Source organism: Lampetra fluviatilis, chromosome 66 (genome assembly GCF_964198595.1).
Source record: "Lampetra fluviatilis chromosome 66, kcLamFluv1.1, whole genome shotgun sequence".
Classification (NCBI taxonomy): domain Eukaryota; kingdom Metazoa; phylum Chordata; class Hyperoartia; order Petromyzontiformes; family Petromyzontidae; genus Lampetra; species Lampetra fluviatilis.
This window is the reverse complement of record NC_136340.1, coordinates 4837600-4862756: the sequence shown is the minus strand read 5'-3', so window position 1 is coordinate 4862756 and position 25157 is coordinate 4837600. Positions and strand designations below refer to the sequence as shown.

Here is a 25157-nt window from a genome sequence, read left to right as displayed (position 1 = left end):
AACTGGGGAGACAAAGGCGGCCGGGCGTGGTGCTGGCCACCCCACCCCCTCGTGTGCCACAGCGCCGGTAGCCTTCACAGGTGCTGCTCGCTACTAACAGCACTTGCCCCTACATCCTGTTAGAGGCTACACGGGGGACCTTTGTCTGTGTGTCTATAGCTGCTGCTCGCTACTCGCAGCACTTGCCCCTACATCCTGTTAGAGGCTACACGGGGGACCTTTGTCTGTGTGTCTATAGCTGCTACTAACGTGGGACTCTTTGAGCTTATAGTAGGGTAGTGTGTAGTAGTGTATAGTGTAGTGTATAGTAGTGTATAGTGTAGTGTATAGTAATGTATCGTTTAGTAGTGTATAGTGTAGTGTATAGTAGTGTATAGTGTAGGGTATAGTAGTGTATAGTGTAGTAGTGTATAATGTAGTGTAGTAGTGTATAATGTAGTGTAGTAGTGTATAGTGTAGTGTAGTAGTGTATAGTGTAGTGTATAGTAGTGTATAGTGTAGTGCATAGTGTAGTGTATAGTGCAGTGTATAGTGTAGTGTATAGTAGTGTAGTGTATAGTGTAGTGTATAGTAGTGTAGTGTATAGTAGTGTAGTGTATAGTGTATAGTAGTGTAGTGTATAGTGGTGTATAGTGTAGTATATAGTGTATAGTGTAGTGTATAGTGGTGTATAGTGTAGTATATAGTGTATAGTGTAGTGTATAGTAGTGTAGTGTATAGTAGTGTAGTGTATAGTGTAGTGTATAGTAGTGTAGTGTGTAGTGTAGTGTATAGTGCAGTGTATAGTGTAGTGTATAGTCGTGTAGTGTATAGTGTAGTGTATAGTGCAGTGTATAGTAGTGTATAGTAGTGTAGTGTGTGTAGTGTAGTGTATAGTAGTGTAGTGTATAGTGTAGTGTATAGTGTAGTGTATAGTAGTGTAGTGTATATCGTGAAGTGTATAGTAGTTTAGTGTAGTGAATGTAGTGTATAGTGTAGTGTATAGTGTAGTGAGTGTAGTGTATAGTAGTGTAGTGTATAGTGTAGTGTAGTGAATGTAGTATATAGTAGTGTAGTGTATAGTGTAGTGTAGTGAATGTAGTATATAGTAGTGTAGTGTGTGTAGTGTAGTGTATAGTAGTGTAGTGTATAGTAGTGTAGTGTATAGTGTAGTGTAGTGAATGTAGTGTATAGTAGTGTAGTGTATAGTGTAGTGTAGTGAATGTAGTATATAGTAGTGTAGTGTATAGTAGTGTAGTGTATAGTAGTGTATAGTAGTGTATAGTGTAGTGTAGTGAATGTAGTGTATAGTAGTGTAGTGTAAGGTGGTCGAGATGGCTGCGACGAAGGTGACGAACCGTGGACACGGCGAGGGAATCCACTTCCTGCGACAGCCCCAAGCCCCCGTCCCGGGACCCTCCTTTTATCCTCCTGGCGTGGCCTCGCCCCGCCCTTAGCCACGCCCCCTTTGCTAGAACATTACCATCAGCTTCTCGGGCTTCCAGATCGACGCCTTCCTGGGCTTCCTCCTTCGATCTCCTGCTGCTGACGCGTGTACTGCCCCCTGCTGACATTACCACTTTCCCGTCAGCCGCCGGCGTTATTACACTACATCACCCCTCCCTCACCCCCGTGAAAAAAAAACCCAGCTGTCCCGGCTGATCTTACAGCAGAGGTCGCAACTGGGTACCCGATACCCGTACCCTACCCGATACCTGGCTACCCGTACCCGGCCGGGTACGGGTAGCCGTTTGCGACCCTGGTGCGGCCGAGTACGGGTAGACTGTGAGTCACTGGTGACTAACCGTTTGTCACTCATTTCCCAACGTCTTGTCTCTTCTCACAATTCAAGTTCCTAGAATCAACCCACCCGCGCCTGCAACACGGCTTCATCCCAGAGGTCGCAATCGGGTACCCGTACCATACCCGATACCCGGCCGGGTACGGGTAGCCGGATATCGGGTAGGGTACGGGTACCCGTTTGCGACCCTGGTGCGGCCGGGTACGGGTAAGGAATCAAAACCCATTTGCAACCTTTGTCTTACAGTCCGACAAGGAAGGGGAGTTAAGGCAGAGAGGGGAATTGGACGAGGTTTAGGACTGTGGCTCATGCAGCTGCAATGGCTGCGTTGGGTACGCGGTCCAGACCTCCCCAGAGACCCTGGCTGACAGAGGAGGTGTTCAGGATGGTTGAGAAAAAGCGACAGGCCCACTCTTCATCGGCTACAGCATCCCACGTCGGAGAATGAGGAGGCTTACCGCAGCCTTCGCTCGGGGGTTCGGAGAGCCTTGAGGCGCTGCAGGGATGGGTGGTGGTTGCGGGTTGCTGAGGAGATGGAGTCTGCCTCAGTGGCCCGCGATCACAAATCGCTCTTTAATTCCATAAAAAAAAAGTAATTTGCAGCGCCACACCTATTACCATCATTAGGGGAAAGAAAGTTGATTTAATCTCCGACCCCCAGGAACAGGTTTGCAGATTTGCTGAGCATTTCTGTGAGAACATGGGGGAGGGGAAATCCCTCAGCCTGGAAAACATCGTGGGGCAAAGTGGGAATTACCCTGCTGAGGCTGCGGTGTCTCAAACATTGGAAGAAAGTCACCCCCTGTGAGTGGCTGGCTGAGGTGCCATTTGTTGAGGAAGTACTGAAGGCGATCCAGAGTCTGAGACCAGGAAAGGTACCGGGCAGAGATTATCTCCCAAGCGAAATGCTGAGGGAGGGTGGCGTTTGTGCATAAACTGCCCTATATGACATCATAATAACAGTCTGGACCACTGGACGGGTTCCACAGAATTGGAAGGATGCCCTGGTGGGTCCCCCTCTTTAAAAAGGGGGACCGCACAGACTGTAACAACTACAGGGGCATCTCACTCCTCAATGTGCCGGGAAAGGTCCTGGCAAGGATTATTCAGCATCGCCTTGCCAGGCACGCTGAGGAGAGGCTTGCGGAGCCCCAATGCGGTTTCAGGAAAGGGCGGTCCTGCACAGATGCCATATTTTCTGTCCGTCTGCTACAGCAGAGGTGTAGGGAATTCCAACAAGACCTACATCTCTGCTTTATTGACCTGGTCAAGGCCTGTGATACCATCAGTAGGCCTGGGCTCTGGGTTGTTCTTCGTGCTTTCGGAGTCCCTGACCCTCTGCTCACGATCATTAAGGACCTTCATGATGGTGAGCGGGCCCGGGTGAAACTACGTGGCCGGGAGTCAGAGCCTTTCCCTGTACACCTTGGGGTGCGACAGGGATGTCCTCTGGCTCCCACGTTATTTAACATCTTTTTCAGCCAGATCGATGCCCGGGTGCGATCAAGGGATGGCTCCCTATTGCTCAACCACGTTATGTATACCGATGATCTGGTAATTGCTGGTCACTCAGAGGAGGAATTGGAGGCACTGCTGCTGAACCTGGAGCTTGCCACTAAAAGGTGGTGCCTTACCATCAGCCTCACCTAAGCGAAGCACCTGCCTGGGTATTTTGTACCATCGGACACTCCACCCACACAACTCACAATTGGTGATGGGCAGTTGTGGAGAGAGTGGAGAGTTTCCCATACCTGGGCAGTGTGCTCATGACCGGCTCTGGTTTGACAGCAGAGTTCTCGCTCCGAATCAGTCGAGCGGCATTATCTTTTCATCGGTTGCATAACGCTGCGTGGAAGCTACCTGGTCTGTCAACAACGGGCGGAGCGCCCGGTGGCTAAAGCACAGCAAGTTGGCACAGCAGGGGGCACAGGTGGCGCATCAGCCACTCGTCTCAATCAGTCGACCCGTGGCACCTGCTGGGTATGCCCCGTGACCTCCTGGTACACCTAGCCTGGCACAGTAGGGGGCACAGGTGGTGCATCAGCCACTCGTCTCAATCAGTCGACCCGTGGCACCTGCTGGGTCTGCCCCGTGACCTCCTGGTACACCTAGCCTGGCACAGTAGGGGGCACAGGTGGTGCATCGGCCACTCATCTCAGTCGGTTGATCCATGGCACCTGCTGGGTCTGTCCCGTGACCTCCTGCCAGCGGGCGTTCGACACTTCACGTGGCCTCAACGTGCACCTAGCCTGGCACAGGCGTCGTGGTGATGTCACGAATGGCGGTTGTTGTTGTTGTTTGCATCTCAGCTGTGTGTGTGTCTCGGCTGTGTGTGTGTCTCGGCTGTGTGTGTGTGTCAGCTGTGTGTGTGTGTCAGCTGTGTGTGTGTCTCAGCTGTGTGTGTGTCTCAGCTGTTTGTGTGTCTCAGCTGTGTGTGTGTCTCAGCTGTGTGTGTGTCAGCTGTGTGTGTGTCTCGGCTGTGTGTGTGTCTCAGCTGTGTGTGTGTCTCAGCTGTGTGTGTGTCTCGGCTGTGTGTGTGTCTCAGCTGTGTGTGTGTGTCAGCTGTGTGTGTGTCTCAGCTGTGTGTGTGTCTCAGCTGTGTGTGTGTCTCGGCTGTGTGTGTGTGTCGGCTGTGTGTGTGTCAGCTGTGTGTGTGTCTCAGCTGTGTGTGTGTGTCTCAGCTGTGTGTGTGTCTCAGCTGTGTGTGTGTGTCTCAGCTGTGTGTGTGTCTCAGCTGTGTGTGTGTGTCTCAGCTGTGTGTGTGTGTGTGTCACCTGTGTGTGTGTGTGTGTCACCTGTGCAGGGCAGGTGTGGTGAACATGGCTGCCCCTCCACAGCTACAGGAGCTGGAGAGTTCCCTCCTGTACCGGAGGAGACACAAACACGGCGATGTGGTGGAGGAGCGGCCCAGCCTCGTGTGAGAGCTCACACTCACCTGTGTCTCACCTGAGCCTCTGTCTCTCTCACCTGTGTTTGTGTGTGTCTCTGTCTCACCTGTGTCTCTGTGTGTGTCTCAGCTGTGTCTGTGTCTCTCACCTGTGTCTGTTTCTTATCTCTGTGCATCTCCCCATGTCTCTACGTCCCCACCGTGTCCCCCCCCCTCCGTGTCTCCCCCCCCCCCGTGTCCCCCCCCCCGTGTCTCCCCCCCCCCCGTGTCCCCCCCCCCCTCCGTGTCTCCCCCCCCCCCCCGTGTCCCCCCCCCGTGTCTCCCCCCCCCGTGTCTCCCCCCCCCCCCCGTGTCTCCCCCCCCCCGTGTCTCCCCCCCCCCCCGTGTCTCCTCCTCCGTGTCTCCCCCCCGTGTCTCCCCCCCCCCCCCCGTGTCTCCCCCCCCCCGTGTCTCCCCCCCCCCCGTGTCTCCTCCTCCGTGTCTCCCCCCCGTGTCTCCCCCCCCCCCGTGTCTCCCCCCCTGTGTCTCCCCCCCGTGTCTCCACCCCGTGTCTCCCCCATATCTCCCACATCTCCCCCACGTCTCCCCCATGTCCCCCCACCCTCCATATTTCACCGTGCCCCCCCCCCCATACCCCCCTCCCCCCCGTGTCCAGTGGAGGACCCCCAGGGTCTGCTGCTGCTGCTGCTGCGTGTGGGTTGTGCTCCCTGCCACTGGATCCGGCCTCTCCACTCGTGGCGTCCATGGGGCGCCTCTTCCACCCCCGCTGCTTCGTGTGTGCCCAGTGCTTCCAGACCTTCCCAGACGGACTCTTCTACGAGGTCACGCCGTGATGGGGGGGGGGGGGGGAGGTCACGCGGGGGGGGGGGGGAGGTCACGCGGGGGGGGGGGGGGCGTGGGGGTCACGTGGGGGCGGGGGGAGAGACGGAGAGAGACACGGGGAGAGACGCGGGGAGAGACACGGGGATACGCGGGGAGAGACACGGGGAGAGACGCGGGGAGAGACACGCAGAGACGCAGGGAGAGACACTTGGAGAGACACGGGGAGAGACGCGGGGAGAGACGCGGGGAGAGACACGGGGAGAGACACGGGGATACGCGGGGAGAGACGCGGGGAGAGACGCGGGGAGAGACACGGGGAGAGACACGGGGATACGCGGGGAGAGACGCGGGGAGAGACGCGGGGAGAGACACGGGGAGAGACACGGGGATACGCGGGGAGAGACGCGGGGAGAGACGCGGGGAGAGACGCGGGGAGAGACACGGGGAGAGACACGGGGATACGCGGGGAGAGACGCGGGGAGAGACGCGGGGAGAGACACGGGGAGAGACACGGGGATACGCGGGGAGAGACGCGGGGAGAGACGCGGGGAGAGACACGGGGAGAGACACGGGGATACGCGGGGAGAGACGCGGGGAGAGACGCGGGGAGAGACACGGGGAGAGACACGGGGATACGCGGGGAGAGACGCGGGGAGAGACACGGGGAGAGACACGGGGATACGCGGGGAGAGACGCGGGGAGAGACGCGGGGAGAGACGCGGGGAGAGACGCGGGGAGAGACGCGGGGAGAGACGCGGGGAGAGACGCGGGGAGAGACGCGGGGAGAGACGCGGGGAGAGACACTGGGAGACGCGGGGAGAGACACTGGGAGAGATACGGGGAGAGACGCAGAGACGCAGGGAGAGACACTGGGAGACATGGGGAGAGACACGGGGAGACATGGGGAGACATGAGGAGACATAGGGTGAGACGCGGGGAGAGACACGGGGAGAGACGCGGGGAGAGACACGGGGAGAGACGCGGGGAGAGACACTGGGAGACGCGGGGAGAGACACTGGGAGACACGGGGAGAGACACGGGGAGACGTTGGGAGACACGGAGAGACGCGGGGATAGAGACGGGGGGAGACATGGGGAGAGAGATGGCGAGGAGGGACACGGAGAGAGACACGAGGACATACGGGGAGACACGGGGGACATCCATTTCTGTTTCAATAATGTTTGTCTGTGTGGTGTATCTGCGGTGTCTGTGTGGTGTCTGTGTGGTGTATCTGCGGTGTCTGTGTGGTGTATCTGCGGTGTCTGTGTGGTGTATCTGCGGTGTCTTTGTGGTGTCTGTGCGGTGTCTGTGCGGTGCAGTTCGAGGGGAGGCGATACTGTGAGCACGATTTCCAAATGCTCTTTGCTCCGTGCTGCGGAGAGTGCGGTACGGAGAGACACGGGGAGACACGGGGACACACAGGGAGACACGTGGAGACACGGGGTCTCACTGGGAGACACGGGGGGGGGGACACGGGGAGACACAGAGAGACACAGGGAGACACGGCGTAGACACGGGGAGACACGGGAGATACGGGGACACACGGGGAGACACGGAGAGACACGGGGTCACACGGAGAGACACGGTGACACACTGGGAGACACGGGGAGACATGGATAGACACGGGGAGACACGGGGAGACACGGTGATACACGGGGACACACGGGGAGACACAGAGAGACACGGTGACACACTGGGAGACACGGAGAGACACGGGGAGACATGGACACACACTGGGAGACACGGTGACACACGGGGAGACACGGTGAGACACGGGGATAAAACGGTGACACACGGGGAGACACGGTGAGACACGGGGAGACACGGTAACACACGGGGAGACACGAGGAGACACGGGGAGACACACTGGGAGACACGGTGACACACGGGGAGAGACGGTGACACACACGGACACACGGTAACACACGGGGAGACACGGGTAAACACGGGGAGACACGGGGTCTCACTGGGAGACACGGGGAGACACGGGGCCTCACCGGCAAGAACGGTGTCCCGTGTTGCAGCTCCTCCCGTCACCTCGATCTGTGGATGCCCCGAGAGTGGCTTGGCCCTGGTGCTGTCCGCCCTGTGGCGGTGAGACTGGGCCATGCAGAAGGCTTCTGTCGCTGGTGTAGGCCTTTAAAGACAACGCAGTAACAATGTTATTACCACTCTGTTATTAAAGACAACGCAGTAAACATTGTTATTACCACACTGTTATTAAAGACGCCACAAACAATGTTATGATCACGTGACTCTGACGACGCCATTGTTATGATCACGTGACTAACGACGTCGCCATTGTTATGATCACGTGACTATGACGACGCCATTGTTATGACCACGTAACTGACGGCACCATTGTTATGATCACGTGACTACGACGACGCCATTGGTATGATCACGTGACTCTAACGACGCCATTGTTATGATCACGTGACTACGACGACGCCATTGTTATGATCACGTGACTCTAACGACGTCGCTATTGCCGCCGCCGCAGGGGAGTTCATCGCGGGTCGCGTGATTCGTGCAGCGGGCAGCGCCTGGCACCCGGCCTGCTTCTCCTGCCGGCGCTGCCGCTCCCCGCTGGCGGACGCCGGGTTCGTGCGCGCCGACGGCAGGTGGGAGCACGCTTCCAGCTCGCTTCCCACTCGCTTCCCACTCGCTCCCCACTCGCTCCCCACTCGCTCCCCACTCGCTCCCCACTCGCTCCCCACTCGCTCCCCACTCGCTCCCCACTCGCTCACCACTCGCTCCCCACTCGCTCCCCACTCGCTCCCCACTCGCTCCCCACTCGCTCCCCACTCGCTCCCCACTCGCTCCCCACTCGCTCACCACTCGCTCCCCACTCGCTCCCCACTCGCTCCCCACTCGCTCCCCACTCGCTCCCCACTCGCTCCCCACTCGCTCCCCACTCGCTCCCCACTCGCTCCCCACTCGCTCCCCACTCGCTCCCCACTCGCTTCCCACTCGCTCCCCACTCGCTTCCCACTCGCTATGTATATATATGTGTGTGTATACGTATATGTGTGTGTATGTGTGTGTTCGGGTGGTCTCGCCGCTCCCAGCAACCTGTGCCACGCGTGTGGTGATGAGCAGCGGTGGCGCCGCTCCCAGCGCCACCGCTGCCACCGCTGCCAGCACTCCATCGACGAGGAACCCCTCCTGGTGGGCGGAGAGCCTCACCACGCTCACCACTTTAACTGCTCCCAGTGTGGGTGAGCATACACACACACACCTACACACACACCGACACACACACATACAACAACAACAACAACAACCGCCATTCGCCACTAAGTGGCGGTGACGTCACCACGACGCTTGTGCCAGGCCATGTGCACCCTGAGGCCACGTGAAGTGTCGAACGCCCGCTGGCAGGAGGTCACGGGGCAGACCCAGGTGCCACGGGTCGACTGACCGAGATGACCGAGATGACTGGCTGATCCACCACCTGTGCCCCCTACTGTGCCAACTTGCTGTGCTTTAGCCACCCGGCGCTCCGCTCGTTGTTGTGAGCGTCGCTCCTCCGCCCTCCGTTGTTGTTGGAGGGCGACTGCCTCCAACTGCCCAGTAGCGTCCTTCACGAGCCTCCTCCACTGAGGCCGATCTTGACACCGCTGGTACCAGTCATCGGCAAGTCCACTCAGCTCCACGTCCTCCTGTACCACATCACTCCATCTCTTCTCTAGCCCGTGCCGCGCCCGTTTAGCCCCCTCGATCCGGCCGAACAAAAGCTGTTTAGGCATGCGGTGGCTGGGCATGCGGGCTACATGACCCAGCCAACGCAGCCTTGCCTGCCGGAGGAGCTCACTGATGGGACTTTGCCCAGATCTTTCAAGGACTTGTGAGCTCCTCACACAATCCAGCCTGGTTAAACCCAGGATGGATCGTAGGCAGGCCAGCCTAAATGTTTCCAACCGGCGAAGATGCTCCACTAGGGGGGTCCACGTTTCGCAAGCGTAGAGAAGGGAGGGAATGACCGTGGCCGAGAAGACCTGAAGCTTCGTGCGGAGCGACAGACCAGGTAGCTTCCACACAGCGTTACGCAACCGATGAAAAGATATTGCCGCTCGACTGATTCGGAGTGAGACCTCTGCTGATAAACTGGAGCCGGTCATAAGCACACTGCCCAGGTATGGGAAACTCTCCACTCTCTCCACAACTGCCCCATCACCGATTGGGAGTTGTGGGGGTGGAGTGCCCGATGGTACAAAATACCCAGGCAGGTGCTTAGTTTTGGTGGGGCTGATGGTAAGGCCCCACCTCTTGGTGGCACACTCCAGTCTCAGCAGCAGCGTCTCCAACTCCTCTTCTGAATGAGCAGCTATTACCAAATCATCGGCATACATAACGTGGTTGACCAATAGGGAGCCATCCCTTGATCGCACCCGGGCGTCGATCAGCCTCCCATTATATCTGTACCAAATGGTAATTCCCCCGATACAGCTTTTGAAGGCTTCACGAACTACGCAGTCGAAATAGATGTTAAATAATGTGGGAGCCAGAGGACATCCCTGTCGCACCCCAAGGTGTACAGGGAAAGGCTCCGACTCCCGGCCACGTAGTTTTACCCGGGCCCGCTCACCATCATGAAGGTCCTTAATGATCGTGAGCAGAGGGTCAGGGACTCCGAAAGCACGAAGAACAACCCAGAGCCCAGTCCTACTGATGGTATCATAGGCTTGGACCAGGTCAATAAAGCAGAGATGTAGGTCTTTTTGAAATTCCCTACACCTCTGCTGGAGCAGACGGACAGAAAATATGGCATCTGTGCAGGACCGCCCTTTCCTGAAACCGCATTGGGGCTCCGCAAGCCTCTCCTCAGCGTGCCTAGCAAGGCGATGTTGAATAATCCTTGCCAGGACCTTACCCGGCACACTGAGGAGTGAGATGCCCCTGTAGTTGTTACAGTCGGTACGGTCCCCCTTCTTAAAGAGGGGGACCACCAGGGCATCCTTCCAGTCCTGCGGAACCCGTCCAGTGGTCCAGACTGTTGTTATGATGTCATATAGGGCAGTCTGTGCACAAACGCCACCCTCCCTCAGCATTTCGCCTGGGAGATCATCTCTGCCCGGTGCCTTCCCTGGTCTCAGACTCCGGATCGCCCTCAGTACTTCCTCAACAGCCGGTACCTCAGCCAGCCACTCACAGGGGGTGACCTCTTCCAATATTTGAGGCACCGCAGCCTCAGCAGGGTTATCCCCACTTTGTGCCATGATGTTTTCCTGGCTGAGAGATTTTCCCTCCCCCAGGACCTCACAGAAATGCTCAGCAAATCTGCAAACCTGTTCCTGGGGGTCGGAGATTGGATCACCGTTTTTTCCTCTAATGATGGTAATAGGTGTGGCGCTACAGGTTACTTTTTTGATGGAGTTAACGAGTGATTTGTGATCGCGGGCTACTGAGGAAGACTCCATCTCCTCAGCAACCCGCGACCACCACCCATCCTTACAGCGCCTCACGGCTCTCCGAACCTCCGAGCGAAGACTGCGGTAAACCTCCTCATTCTCTGACGTGGGATGCTGTAGGCGATGAGAGTGGGCCTGTCGCTTTTTCTCAATTAACCTGAACACCTCCTCCGTCAGCCAGGGTTCCCGGGGAGGTCTGGACCGCGTACCCAAAGCAGCCATTGCAGCTGCATGAGTCACAGTCTTAAACCTCGCCCATTTACCCTCGACATCAGGTGGAGTGGGGGACGATGCCAACCCCAGCTGCAAGCGATGATGAAATTCTCGCTTGCAACTTTCATCAGCTAACTTAGACCAGGCCACTTTTGGTTGGAATGGGATCCTGGGTGTACACCCACCACCGGAGTGGAAGAATGGCAGGCGCATCTTACAGATGACTAGTCGATGGTCAGAGGGCAGATCAGCTCCACGGTAGGTCCTGGTGTCAAGGACATGGGCTCGCATCCGCTGGTCCGTCACTACGTAGTCCAGCAGATGTTCTTGCTTGGACCCGGCATGCATCCATGATGTTGTGTGGATGCGCCGATGCCGGAAGAGCGTGTTAGTAATTACAAGCCCATGGGCTGCACAAAAATCTAGCAGCCTCCTACCGTTATTATTGAGCTGATCTGGCCCGGCAAAACAACCTCCTACCTCCTCGCGGTGCCGGACGGGCAACACTGTCGTGGGCAGTGCTGTGGGGGGAGGGCCAATGCCCATTGGCCTCTCCCCTCATGGCGTCTGTGACCACCACAGTGGCTAAACGGGGGCTCTGGACGGGTGCGAGGGGCTGGTAACCCCTCCACCTTCAATTAACCACCACTAAACTACGAATTAAATATAAACCTGTAATTAATAAGCTTGTGCCGGAGGCCCCGGGGGGTCAGGCTTTTATGACGTCTCCTGGCCAAACCCCATTTGGCGGAGCCAGGAGATTGAATTTTAACCCTCGGGGCTCCTCCAGAAACAACGAAAAACCATTGCGGATGGCCACGTGGAATGTTCGAACGCTCACTGCGGAGGAGAGGCTGCCACTCCTCTGTCGGGAGCTGGACCGGTACCGCCTGGATCTCTGTGGCATTCAGGAGGTCCGGTGGACCGGTTCTGGCTCCTGCCACCATGAGGGGTGGACAGTCCTCTACTCGGGGCAGGAGACTGCCAAACAACAGGGTGTGGCTCTTCTTCTGAACAAAAGAATGAAGGGGGCGTGGGAGCGTGGCGGTGAGGTGTGGGAAGCTGTAAGCCCCAGGATACTTTGGGCTCGCCTTCCCATCAATCAGAGGCGAGGAGTGGTGGTCGTGGTTACTTATGCCCCCACCGAAGACGAACATCTGTGGAGGGATGCAGGCAAAGCCGATGAGTCGGACGCTTTCTATGACCTCCTGTCACAGGTGCTGGCTAAAGTGGCCACTCGGGACAGAGTCATCTTGTTGGGTGACTTCAATGCCACACACACACCTACACACACACCTACACACACACCTACACCTACACACACACACCTACACACACACACCTACACCTACACACACACACCTACACACACACACCTACACCTACACACACACACCTACACACACACACCTACACCTACACACACACACCTACACATACACACCTACACACACACACACCTACACACACACACCTACACGTGTGTGTGTGTACCGCTCACTCACCACCACCGCCACTCACCACCACCACCATCGTCACCATCTCCACCACCAGCTCCACCACCACCTCCTCTACCACCACCACCACCACCGTCAGCTTGACGTCTACGCGTCTGCGTGTGTGGGGTGGTGGTGGCGATGGTGGTGAGTGGGGGTGGTGGTGGTGGAGATGTTGGTGATGGAGGTAGTGGTAGTGGTGGTGGTGGAAATGGTGGCGATGGTGGTGAGTGGGGGTGGTGGTGGTGAGTGGCGGTGGTGAGCAGTGGTGGCGATGGGCGGTGGCGGTGGTGAGCGATGGATGGTGAGCGGTGGTGGCGGTGAGTGGCGGTGGTGAGTGGGGGTGTTGGCGGTGAGTGGGGCTGGTGGCGGTGAGTGGGGCTGGTGGCGGTGAGTGGCGGTAGCGGTGGATGGTGAGCGGTGGTGGCGGTGAGTGGCCGTAGTGGTGGTGAGTGGGGGTGTTGGTGAGCGGCGGTGGTGGTGAGCGGTGGTGGTGGTGAGCGGTGGTGCTGGTGGTGAGCGGCGGTGGTGGTGGTGAGTGGCGGTGGATGGTGAGCGGCGGTGGTGGCGGTGAGTGGCTGTGCTGGTGGTGAGCGGTGGTGGTGGTGAGTGGCAGTGGCAGTGCTGAGCGGCGGTGGTGAGCGGTGGTGGCGAGTTGCGGTGGCGGTGGTGAGTGGCGGTGGTGGTGAGTTGCGGTGGCGGTGGCGAGTTGCGGTGGCGGTGGCGAGTGGCAGCGGTGGTGGTGAGCGGTGGCGGCGAGTGCTGTTGGTGAGCGGCGGTGGTGGTGAGTTTGGATCTCCTCCTCCCGGCAGCAAGGAGCTGAGTGCCGGTGCGGCGCGTGAGACTCCCGGCGTCACCACAGGGCTGCCGCCGCTGCTGCTGTGCCTGCCGTGCCACGACAAGAGCGCCGTGCCCATCTGTGCCGCCTGCCGCAGGCCCGTGGAGGAGCGAGTCGTCAACGCGCTGGGCAAGCAGTGGCACGTGGAGGTGGGTGGTGGTGGTGGGTGGTGGTGGAGGTGGGTGGTGGCGGTGGTGGTGGTGGTGGTGGAGGTGGTGGCGACGGTAACGGTGGCGGTAGCAGTAGCAGTGGCAGTGGTGGTGACGTAGCAGTGGTGGTGACAGTAGCGGTGGTAGTGGTGGTGGTGGTGGTGATGGTAGCGGTGGTGGTGGTGGTGACGGTAGCGGTGGTGGTGATGGTGGTGGTCAGGGCCGGCCCGAGGCATAAGCGAACTAAGCGGCTGCTTGGGGCCCCCTGGCCACCAGGGGGCCCCCGAATCGTTTTTTTTTTTACAATTAAATAACTTAAACAAGTGATATAAATGAATTAATGAATGAATGAATAAATGATTCAAGACAAGAAAATTCTGTCGACAACTGCTGCTTTGTCACGGCTCACGGATGTTGGGAGGGGGGCCCCCAAATCAAATTCTGCTTAGGGCCCCCAAGAGGCTCGGGCCGGCACTGGTGGTGGTGATGGTGGTGGTGATGGTGGTGGTGATGGTGGTGGTGATGGTGGTGGTGATGGTGGTGGTGATGGTGGTGGTGATGGTGGTGGTGATGGTGGTGGTGATGGTGGTGGCAGTGGTGGCGACGTAGTAGTGGCAGTGATGGTAGCGGTGGTGGTGGTGACGGTAGCGGCAGTGGTTGGTGGTGGCGGTGGCGGTGACAGTAGCGGTGGGGACGGTGGTGACGGTGGTGGCGGTGATGGTTGTGGCGGTGACGGTGGCGGTGGGGACGGTGGTGGTGGTGACGGTGCTGGCAGTGGCGGTGGTGACGGTGGCGGTGGTGACGGTGGCGGTGGGGACGGTGGCGGTGGTGACGGTGCTGGCAGTGGTGGTGGTGACGGTGGCGGTGGTGACGGTGGCGGTGGTGACGGTGGCGGTGGTGGCGGTGGTGACGGTGGTGGTGGTGACGGTGCTGGCAGTGGCGGTGGTGACGGTGGTGGTGGTGACGGTGCTGGCAGTGGTGGTGGTGACGGTGGCGGTGGTGACGGTGGCGGTGGGGACGGTGGTGGTGGTGACGGTGCTGGCAGTGGTGGTGGTGACGGTGGTGGTGGTGACGGTGACGGTGGCGGTGGTGACGGTGGTGGCGATGGAGTCCACAGTGACTCCCCCTCCGTTTGCACCATGGCCGTAGCGACGCGTCCGCAGTTTAAACAAAAAACAAAACAACGACTTTCACATCTGTGACCGTGAGAACTCCGAGCCGCGATGCATTCGGAGCGACGTCCCTGCCGCCTGACTGAGCCGGCCACTAGGTCGACTCAGCCTCAACTGAGTGCCTGGTGTAGCGGTGTGTAGTAAAGCATCGCCACTGGGGAGACAAAGGCGGCCGGGCGTGGCGCTGGCCACCCACCCCCCCCATCATGCACTACAGTTGCCGGCCTTCATAGACGCTGCTGCTGCTGCTGCTACTCGCTCACAGCACTTGCCCCGACAGTCTGCGAAGGCTACGCGGGGGATATTTGTCTCGGTACGTAATGGGCAGAGGTCGCTAACGGGTTTTGATTCCTTACCCGTACCTGTACCCGGCCGCACCAGGGTCGCAAACGGTTACCCGTACCCGGCCGTACCCGTACCCTACCCGTACCCGGCCGGGTACGGGTAGGGTACGGGTATCGGGTACCCGATTGCGACCTCTGGGATGAAGCCACGTTGCAGGCGCGGGTGGGTTGATTCTAGGAACTTGAATTGTGAGAAGAGACAAGACGTTGGGAAATGAGTGACAATCACGGTGACTCACCAGTGACTCACGGCCTACCCGTACCCGTACCCGGCCGCACCAGGGTCGCAAACGGCTACCTGTACCCGGCTGGGTACGGGTAGCCGGGTATCGGGTAGGGTACGGGTATCGGGTACCCGGTTGCGACCTCTGGTAATGGGTAAGCGCCTGGAGCGGTGTGTAGTAATGCATCGCCACTGGGGGAGAGACAAAGGCGGCCGGGCGTGGCGCTGGCCACCCACCCCCTCGAGTGCCACGGTTGCCGGCCTTCGTAGACGCTGCTGCTGCTGCTCGCTGTGACTGCACTTGCCCCGACGGTCTGCGAAGGCCACGCGGGTGACCTTTGCATTTGCCTTGGCGGCGTGTGTGCAGCACTTTGTGTGCGCCAGGTGTGAGAAGCCGTTCTTTGGCAGCCGCCACTACGAGCGGAGGGGGCTGGCGTACTGCGAGTCGCACTACAACCAGGTGAGTGTGTCGCTACAGGTGAGGCTACAGGTGAGGCTACAGGTGAGGCTACAGGTGAGGCTACAGGTGAGACTACAGGTGAGACTACAGGTGAGGCTACAGGTGAGGCTACAGGTGAGGCTACAGGTGAGACTACAGGTGACACTACAGGTGAGACTACAGGTGAGGCTACAGGTGACACTACAGGTGAGGCTACAGGTGAGACTACAGGTGACGCTACAGGTGAGGCTACAGGTGAGACTACAGGTGACACTACAGGTGACACTACAGGTGAGGCTACAGGTGACGCTACAGGTGAGACTACAGGTGAGACTACAGGTGACACTACAGGTGACACTACAGGTGAGACTACAGGTGACACTACAGGTGAGACTACAGGTGACACTACAGGTGAGACTACAGGTGACACTACAGGTGAGTGTGTCGCTACAGGTGAGACTACAGGTGACACTACAGGTGAGACTACAGGTGACACTACAGGTGACACTACAGGTGACACTACAGGTGAGACTACAGGTGACACTACAGGTGAGACTGCAGGTGAGACTCACTACAGGTGATGCCGTGCGACAATGTAGTGTAGTAGGATATAGTGTGGTGTAGTAGTATGTAGTGTAGTAGTGTATAATGTAGTGTAGTGGTGTATAATGTAGTGTATAATGTAGTGTAGTGGTGTATAATGTAGTGTAGTAGTATGTACTGTAGTAGTATGTAGTGTAGTAGTGTATAATGTAGTGTAGTGGTGTATAATGTAGTGTAGTGGTGTATAATGTAGTGTATAATGTAGTGTAGTGGTGTATAATGTAGTGTATAATGTAGTGTAGTAGTGTATAATGTAGTGTAGTAGTATGTACTGTAGTAGTATGTAGTGTAGTAGTGTATAATGTAGTGTAGTGGTGTATAATGTAGTGTATAATGTAGTGTAGTGGTGTATAATGTAGTGTATAATGTAGTGTAGTGGTGTATAATGTAGTGTATAATGTAGTGTAGTAGTGTATAATGTAGTGTATAATGTAGTGTAGTAGTGTATAATGTAGTGTATAATGTAGTGTAGTGGTGTATAATGTAGTGTATAATGTAGTGTAGTGGTGTATAATGTAGTGTTTAATGTAGTGTATAATGTAGTGTAGTGGTGTATAATGTAGTGTATAATGTAGTGTATAATGTAGTGTAGTGGTGTATAATGTAGTGTAGTAGTATGTACTGTAGTAGTATGTAGTGTAGTAGTGTATACTGTAGTGTAGTAGTGTATAATGTAGTGTAGTGGTGTATAATGTAGTGTATAATGTAGTGTAGTGGTGTATAATGTAGTGTATAATGTAGTGTAGTAGTGTATAATGTAGTGTAGTGGTGTATAATGTAGTGTATAATGTAGTGTAGTAGTGTATAATGTAGTGTAGTAGTATGTACTGTAGTGGTGTAGTAGTGTATAATGTAGTGTAGTAGTGTATAATTTAGTGTAGTGGTGTATAATGTAGTGTATAATGTAGTGTAGTAGTGTATAATGTAGTGTAGTAGTGTATAATGTAGTGTAGTAGTGTATAATGTAGTGTAGTAGTGTATAGTGTAGTGTAGTAGTATGTAGTGTAGTAGTGTATAATGTAGTGTAGTATATAGTGTAGTGTAGTAGTGTATAATGTAGTGTAGTAATAGTATATAATGTAGTCTAGTAGTATGTAGTGTGTAATAGTATATAATGTAGTGTAGTAGTGTGTAGTGTAGTAGTATAATGTAGTGTAGTAGTATGTAGTGTAGTAGTGTATAATGTAGTGTAGTATGTGCCTCCCCTAGGTCGACTCAGCCTGACATGAGTACTTGGTACAGTGTGTAGTAAACATCGCAACTGGAAAGACAAAGGCGGCCGGGCGTGGTGCTGACCACGCACCCCCTCGTGTGCCAGCCTGCATAGGCACTGCTGCTCCCTAACAGTCTGTTAGAGGCTACACGGGGAACCTTTGTCTGTGTGTCTATAGCTGCCGCTCGCTACTCACAGCACTTGCCCCTACAGCCTGTTAGAGGCTACACGGGGGGCCTTTGTCTGTGTGTCTATAGGTGCTGCTCGCTACTAACAGCACTTTCCTACCACAGCCTGTTAGAGGCTACACAGGTAACCTTTGTCTTTGGGGGGTGGGGGGTGAGGGCTAGTCACGTGAGAGGTTGTGTGTGCCCACAGATGTTTGGAGACGTCTGCTACCACTGCAACCACGTCATCGGAGGGGATGGTGAGCCAGCGTCAGAGCACCATCGTCATCGTCGTCATCACCGTCGTTATCGTCATCATCATCGTCGTCATTATCATCGTCGTCATCGTCGTTATCATCATCGTCGTTATCGTCACCATCATCATCGTCATCATCGTCATCATCGTCATCATCATCGTCATCATCGTTATCATCACCATCGTCATCGTCATCATCACCATCGTCATCATCATCATTGTCATCGTCATCATCATTGTCATCGTCATCATCACCATCGTTGTCATCGTCATCATCATCGTCGTCATCGTCATGGTCACCATCACCATCGTCATCGTCGTCATCATCACCATCGTCATCGTCGTCATCATCGTCACCACTGTGACTACCATCAACAGCACCGTCCCCGCGCGTGTCTCTGCGTGTCTCAATGTCACCGTGTGTCTCCGCGTGTCTCTGGTGTCTCAATGTCCCTGCGTGTCTCAGTGTCCCCATGTTTCTCCATGTGTCTCTGCATGTCTCAATGTCCTCGGGTGTCTCTGCATGTCTCCGTGTCCCCATGTGTCTACCGCGTGTCTACCACGTGTTTCAATGTCCCCGCGTGTCTCCGCGTGTCTCAGTGGTGTCTGCGCTGAACAAGGCCTGGTGCATCTCCTGCTTCTGCTGCTCCACGTGTAGCACCCGGCTCACGCTCAAGTAAGAGCCTCACGTCATCAGCGGCATCGCCATCAACATCGTCACCATCATAGCAAACGCCATCAGCTTGCTTGCTCCGTCTTCTGGGTGGGCGTTGAATTAACAGCTCCTGACTCTGCCCAGCGATTCCTAGCGCCCCCTGCCCATTCACCATGCCAGCCGATGCCACGCACAGAGGTCCACAGGCCGACACAGAGACCCACAGGCCGACACGGAGGCCCACAGTCTCACACAGAGGCCTACAGATTCACACAGAGGCCCACGGACTCACACAGAGGTCCACATGCTCACACAGAAGTCTACAGATTCACACAGAGGCCCACATTCTCACACAGAGGCCCACGGGTTCACACAGAGGCCCACGAACTCACACAGAGGCCCACAGCCTCACACAGGTTAACTGATGTGGTGTGTAAACATCGCCACTGGGGAGACAAAGGTGGCCGGGCGTGGTGTTGGCCACCCACCCCCTCACGTGCCACAGTGCCGGCCGTCATATTTGCTGCAACAGTCTGTTAAGGCTATACGGGGGGGGGGGGGGGGGTCTTTGTCTTGTGTGCGTAGCAGTAGCACAGTGGTTCGTGGTTAGCGCTACCACCTTACCAAACCCGGCGTCCCGAGTTCGAGTCCCGCTCACGGTCACTGGCAACACCGGTGGCAAATAAACCCGTAGCAAACCCTCGCCACAACACTAGCCCGGTGAAGCCTGTTTGGAAGCCTTACGCGTGGGGGGGGGCGGGGGCGATCTTTGTCTTTGCGCAGGAACCGCTTTGTGGAGTTTGACATGAAGCCCGTGTGCAAGCGCTGCTACGAGAAGTTTCCCCTCGAGATGAAGAAACGCCTCAAGCGCCTCTCGCGCATGGCCGTGAGCAAGTGACGTGACGTTGGGAAGGGGGGGCGACAAGATGGATGACGAGGGGGGCGACAAGATGGCTGACAAAGGGGGCGACAAGATGGCTGACAAGGGGGCAAGGGGGGCGACAAGATGGATGACGAGGGGGGTGACAAGATGGCTGACGAACAGGGCGACAAGATGGCTGACGAGAGGGGTGACAAGATGGCTGACAAGGGGGTGACAAGATGGCTGACGAGGGGGGCGACAAGATGGCTGACAAGAGGGGTGACAAGATGGCTGACGAGGGGGTGACAAGATGGATTACAAGAGGGGTGACAAGATGGCTGACAAGGGGGTGACAAGATGGCTGACGAGGGGGGCGACAAGATGGCTGACAAGAGGGGTGACAAGATGGCTGACGAGGGGGTGACAAGATGGATTACAAGAGGGGTGACAAGATGGCTGACGAGAGGGGTGACAAGATGGCTGACAAGGGGGTGACAAGATGGCTGACGAGGGGGGCGACAAGATGGCTGACAAGAGGGGTGACAAGATGGCTGACGAGGGGGTGACAAGATGGATTACAAGAGGGGTGACAAGATGGCTGACGAGGGGGTGACAAGATGGATTACAAGAGGGGTGACAAGATGGCTGACGAGGGGGTGACAAGATGGCTGACGAGGGGGTGACAAGATGGATTACAAGAGGGGTGACAAGATGGCTGACAAGAGGGGTGACAAGATGGTTGACGAGGGGGGCGACAAGATGGCTGATGAGGGGGGTGTTTTGCGGAAAGGACCCGGATCACAGTTATCCGACCTCGACGCGTGCGCCCATACGAATTGTAAATGTTGTAGTGGGTTTAACTCTCCAACACACAGCAACCGGTTAGTGCTGCACTAGTAACGAATTGTGAATGTCGTAGTGGGTTTAACTCTCCAACACACAGCAACCGGTTAGTGCTGTACTAGTAACGAATTGTAAATGTAGTAGTGGGTTTAACTCTCCAACACACAGCAACCGGTTAGTGCTGTACTAGTAACGAATTGTAAATGTTGTAGTGGGTTTAACTCTCCAACACACAGCAACTGGTTAGTGCTGTACTAGTAACGAATTGTAAATGTCGTAGTGGGTTTAACTCTCCAACACACAGCAACCGGTTAGTGCTGCACTAGTAACGAATTGTGAATGTCGTAGTGGGTTTAACTCTCCAACACACAGCAACCGGTTAGTGCTGTACTGCCAGTTGAAAGGGTAAAAACCTACTACTATATTTTGCCACTGGTAAAGGAGGTCTCATAGTGTAAATGCTTTACCCCGAGCTCTCAATACTCTGATAGTGCGCTGTTTTTAAGTTGTGCGCCTTTTGGCGTCATCTGGTCCAACACCAATGGAGACTAGGCTCTAAGAAAAGCTGTCTCGGGTGTGGACCAATCAACTTCAAGGACAGTGCCTACATTATCAGAGTTGTTTCTTTTTATTTACATTTTGACTGCTTGTGTTGAAATGGTAAAAACCTACTACTACACAGCAACCGGTTAGTGCTGTACTAGTAACGAATTGGCTACGTTCAGTTTCCGTGACAAACCCATTATTACTAATTGGCTGTGTCGGGTGGTGGCGGGTTTAACGACACATTTCTATTTACGCGATGTAAACCCAAAAAAAACCCTATATTATGGTTATGCATACCTGTCAACCCCTCATCAGTAGTAGTAGTAGTAGTACTAACTAGTAGTAGTTATCGTACTCGTTATAACGGCGGCGTGAGCGTTCCGAGTTATGCAGGGGACTCGTACAAGCTCTAGTATAGTAACACATATATATACTCACACATATATACAACAACAACCGCCATTCACCACTAAGTGGCGGTGACGTCACCACGACGCTTGTGCCAGGCCATGTGCACCTTGAGGCTACCACGTGAAGTGTCGAACGCCCGCTGGCAGGAGGAGGTCACGGGGCAGACCCAGCAGGTGCCACGGGTCGACTCACCGAGATGACCGAGATGACTGGCTGATGCACCACCTGTGCCCCCTACTGTGCCAACTTGCTGTGCTTTATCCACCCGGCGCTCCGCTCGTTGTTGTGAGCGTCGCTCCTCCGCCCTCCGTTGTTGTTGGAGGGCGACTGCCTCCAACTGCCCAGTAGCAGCGTCCTTCACGAGCCTCCTCCACTGAGGCCGATCTTGACACCGCTGGTACCAGTCATCGGCACATATATACACACACATATATACTCATATATATACAGAGCCCTTAAAAAAAAACTGTGAACACTTCTGCTGAGATTTCGCAACAGAAACCACGATGGGTGTGGTGATTCGGGGCTCTGCTAAGACCACCGGGAAAAGATTCGAGGCACGCGGTGACAGCGGTGGCGAATAGCTTGTTTGAAGCTTTTCAACGGTACTTTCGTCATCGCATTATGGTCTATTATTATATGATAATTGTTTTTTTTAAACCCTTTTTATCTGGCAACAAAACTGACGCCTTTTTTTATTTTCTTTCAGTTTTATTGCCAGATAAAAGTGTAAAAAAATGATCACATTTTGCTACTGGCAAAGGAGGTTCCAATGGTCTATTTTTTTTGTATCATTACCACCATCCGTTCTTTTTCCATTAAAAGCCGTGGGTCCCATTTAAGTGTCGGCATTTTTTGTTGAAGCACCCTGTAGGTACACTAACACATCTAACACACACACACATATACACACTCACGTATACGTAGACTCACAGTCTCTGGTTCTCTCGGTAAAGTCTCGTAGGTAGAAGAAGAAAAATAATGAAATAAAACGACGTTTCGGTCGCAACGCAAGCGACCGTCATCAGGTGAGAACGAAGCGATCAGCTGTTGTGGCTTTATAGAGGCACGGGGGGAGGGGGAGGGAGAGGGAGGGGGGTGTAGAGTGGTGGCTGGAGGTCACGGGGGGAGGAGGTCACGGGGGGGAGGTCACGGGGGGAGGAGGTCACGGGGGGAGGGGAGGGGGAGGGAGGGGGGTGTAGAGTGGTGGCTGGAGGTCACGGGGGGAGGAGGTCACGGGGGGTGGAGGGGAGGGGGAGGGAGGGGGGTGTAGAGTGGTGGCTGGAGGTCACGGGGGAGGAGGTCACGGGGGGGGAGGTCACGGGGGGAGGAGGGAGGGAGAGGGGGGGGTGTAGAGTGGTGGCTGGAGGTCACGGGGGGGGGGAGGTCACGGGGGGAGGAGGTCACGGGGGGAGGGGAGGGGGAGGGAGGGGGGTGTAGAGTGGTGGCTGGAGGTCACGGGGGAAGGAGGTCACGGGGGGTGGAGGGGAGGGGAGGGGAGGGGGAGGGAGGGGGGTGTAGAGTGGTGGCTGGAGGTCACGGGGGGGGGAGGTCACGGGGGGGGAGGGGGGAGGGGGGGTGTAGAGTGGTGGCTGGAGGTCACGGGGGGGGGGGGGTGAGGGGTTTGTAAAGCCACAGCAGCTGATCGTTCTCACCTGACGACGGACGCTTGTGTTGCGCCCGAGACGTCGTGTTCCTTTTATTAATCTTTCTACCCACGTGACTTCGCCGAAAGAGTCAGAGAGCACGGACGCCTGCTGCTGCTGCTGTGTATTTGGAGTCTGCGTCTCTCTCTCATCATCATCACGGTGGCTACAAGATGTTGACTACCTCGCCTGGTGTACAGGAGGTCGTGGGTTCCATCCAGACACTCACGACGCCTGCTGCTGTATATTTGGAGTCTGCGTCTCTCTCTCATCATCATCATCATCACGGTGGCTGGGAGATGTTGACTACCTCGCCTGGTACACAGGAGGTCGTGGGTTCGATCCCGACCCTGACGATGCCTGCTGCTGTGTATTTGGAGTTTGCGTGTCTCTCTCATCATCATCACGGTGGCTAGGAGATGTTGACTACCTCGCCTGGTCTACAGGAGGTCGTGGGTTCCATCCAGACCCTCACGACGCCTGCTGCTGTATATTTGGAGTCTGCGTCTCTCTCTCATCATCATCATCAACACGGTGGCTACGAGATGTTGACTACCTCGCCTGGTGTACAGGAGGTCGTGGGTTCCATCCAGACACTCACGACGCCTGCTGCTGTATATTTGGAGTCTGCGTCTCTCTCTCATCATCATCATCACGGTGGCTGGGAGATGTTGACTACCTCGCCTGGTACACAGGAGGTCGTGGGTTCGATCCCGACCCTGACGATGCCTGCTGCTGTGTATTTGGAGTTTGCGTGTCTCTCTCATCATCATCACGGTGGCTAGGAGATGTTGACTACCTCGCCTGGTCTACAGGAGGTCGTGGGTTCCATCCAGACCCTCACGACGCCTGCTGCTGTATATTTGGAGTCTGCGTCTCTCTCTCATCATCATCATCAACACGGTGGCTACGAGATGTTGACTACCTCGCCTGGTGTACAGGAGGTCGTGGGTTCCATCCAGACCCTCACGACGCCTGCTGCCGCTGCTGTATATTTGGAGTCTGCGTCTCTCTCTCATCATCATCACGGTGGCTATGAGATGTTGACTACCTCGCCTGGTGTACAGGAGGTCGTGGGTTCGATCCCGACCCTGACGACGCCTGCTGCTGCTGCTGTGTTTTTGGAGTCTGCGTGTCTCTCGGTTGATTTTTGTTCCGGGCCTCTGGGGTTTCCCTTCACATGTCGAATCAACATCATCGCTGTGCGTTTGGAGTCCTTTGTCTGACGATGATGAAGTCGCCACGTGATTGAGCGATCGTTGGTGATGGGCAACAAGAACCACCACATCGCAGCTGGTGGTGGACTACGTGCGGTGCGATAGAAATTCAACACACACACACAGCACGGTTGGATGTGTACGGTGTGAAACAAGTTCAAGAACACACTACAATACACACTACACTACATCTTACACTACACAACACTATACACTACACAACACACACACACAGCACGGTTGGATGTGTACGGTGTGAAACAAGTTCAAGAACACACTACAATACACACTACACTACACCTTACACTACACTACACACTACACTATACACTACACTACACCACACACTACACACGACATAACACACTACACTACACAACACTATACACTACACTACACAACACACTACACTACACACTATACACTACACTATACACTACACATTACACTACACACTACACTACACCACACACTACATAACACATTACACACTACACAACACACTATACACTACACACCATACTACACACCACACTACACAACACACCATACTACATCACACACTATACTACATTACACACTACACTACACACTATACTACACTACACACTACACTACACACTATACTATACTACACACTACATTACACTACACACTATACACTATACTACACTACACACTACACTACACACTACACTACACACTATCCTATACTACACACTACACTATACTACACTACACACTACACTACACACTACACTACACACTATCCTATACTACACACTACACTACACACTACACTACACACTATACTATACTACACTACACACTACACTATACTACACTATACTACACTATACTACACTACACACTACACTACACACTATACTACACTACACACTACACTACACACTACACTACACACTATACTACACACTACACTACACACTACACTACACAC

The 25157-nt window shown here is 55.3% G+C and overlaps 1 protein-coding gene across 1 annotated transcript; it reads left to right on the top strand.

Moving 5' to 3' along the window:
• The first annotated feature begins 4598 nt into the window (after positions 1 to 4598).
• LOC144952199 (LIM and senescent cell antigen-like-containing domain protein 1) lies at positions 4599 to 19588 on the top strand. The gene is made up of 10 exons (XM_078882601.1): positions 4599 to 4697; positions 5323 to 5488; positions 6809 to 6875; positions 7993 to 8113; positions 8561 to 8710; positions 13425 to 13599; positions 15706 to 15798; positions 17972 to 18020; positions 18617 to 18692; positions 19455 to 19588. The coding sequence occupies exons 1-10, from the start codon at positions 4600 to 4602 to the stop codon at positions 19567 to 19569; spliced, it is 1110 nt and encodes a 369-aa protein (XP_078738727.1). The 5' UTR covers position 4599; the 3' UTR covers positions 19570 to 19588.
• The last annotated feature ends 5569 nt before the right edge of the window (positions 19589 to 25157 follow it).

Coding starts and splice junctions, on each gene's coding strand:
- LOC144952199 (XM_078882601.1), top strand. CDS start 4,600: ATGGCTGCCCCTCCACAGCTACAGGAGCTGGAGAGTTCCCTCCTGTAC. Junction 4,698..5,322: donor GAGGAGCGGCCCAGCCTCGT/GTGAGAGCTCAC, acceptor CCCCGTGTCCAG/TGGAGGACCCCCAGGGTCTG. Junction 18,693..19,454: donor AGCACCCGGCTCACGCTCAA/GTAAGAGCCTCA, acceptor GTCTTTGCGCAG/GAACCGCTTTGTGGAGTTTG.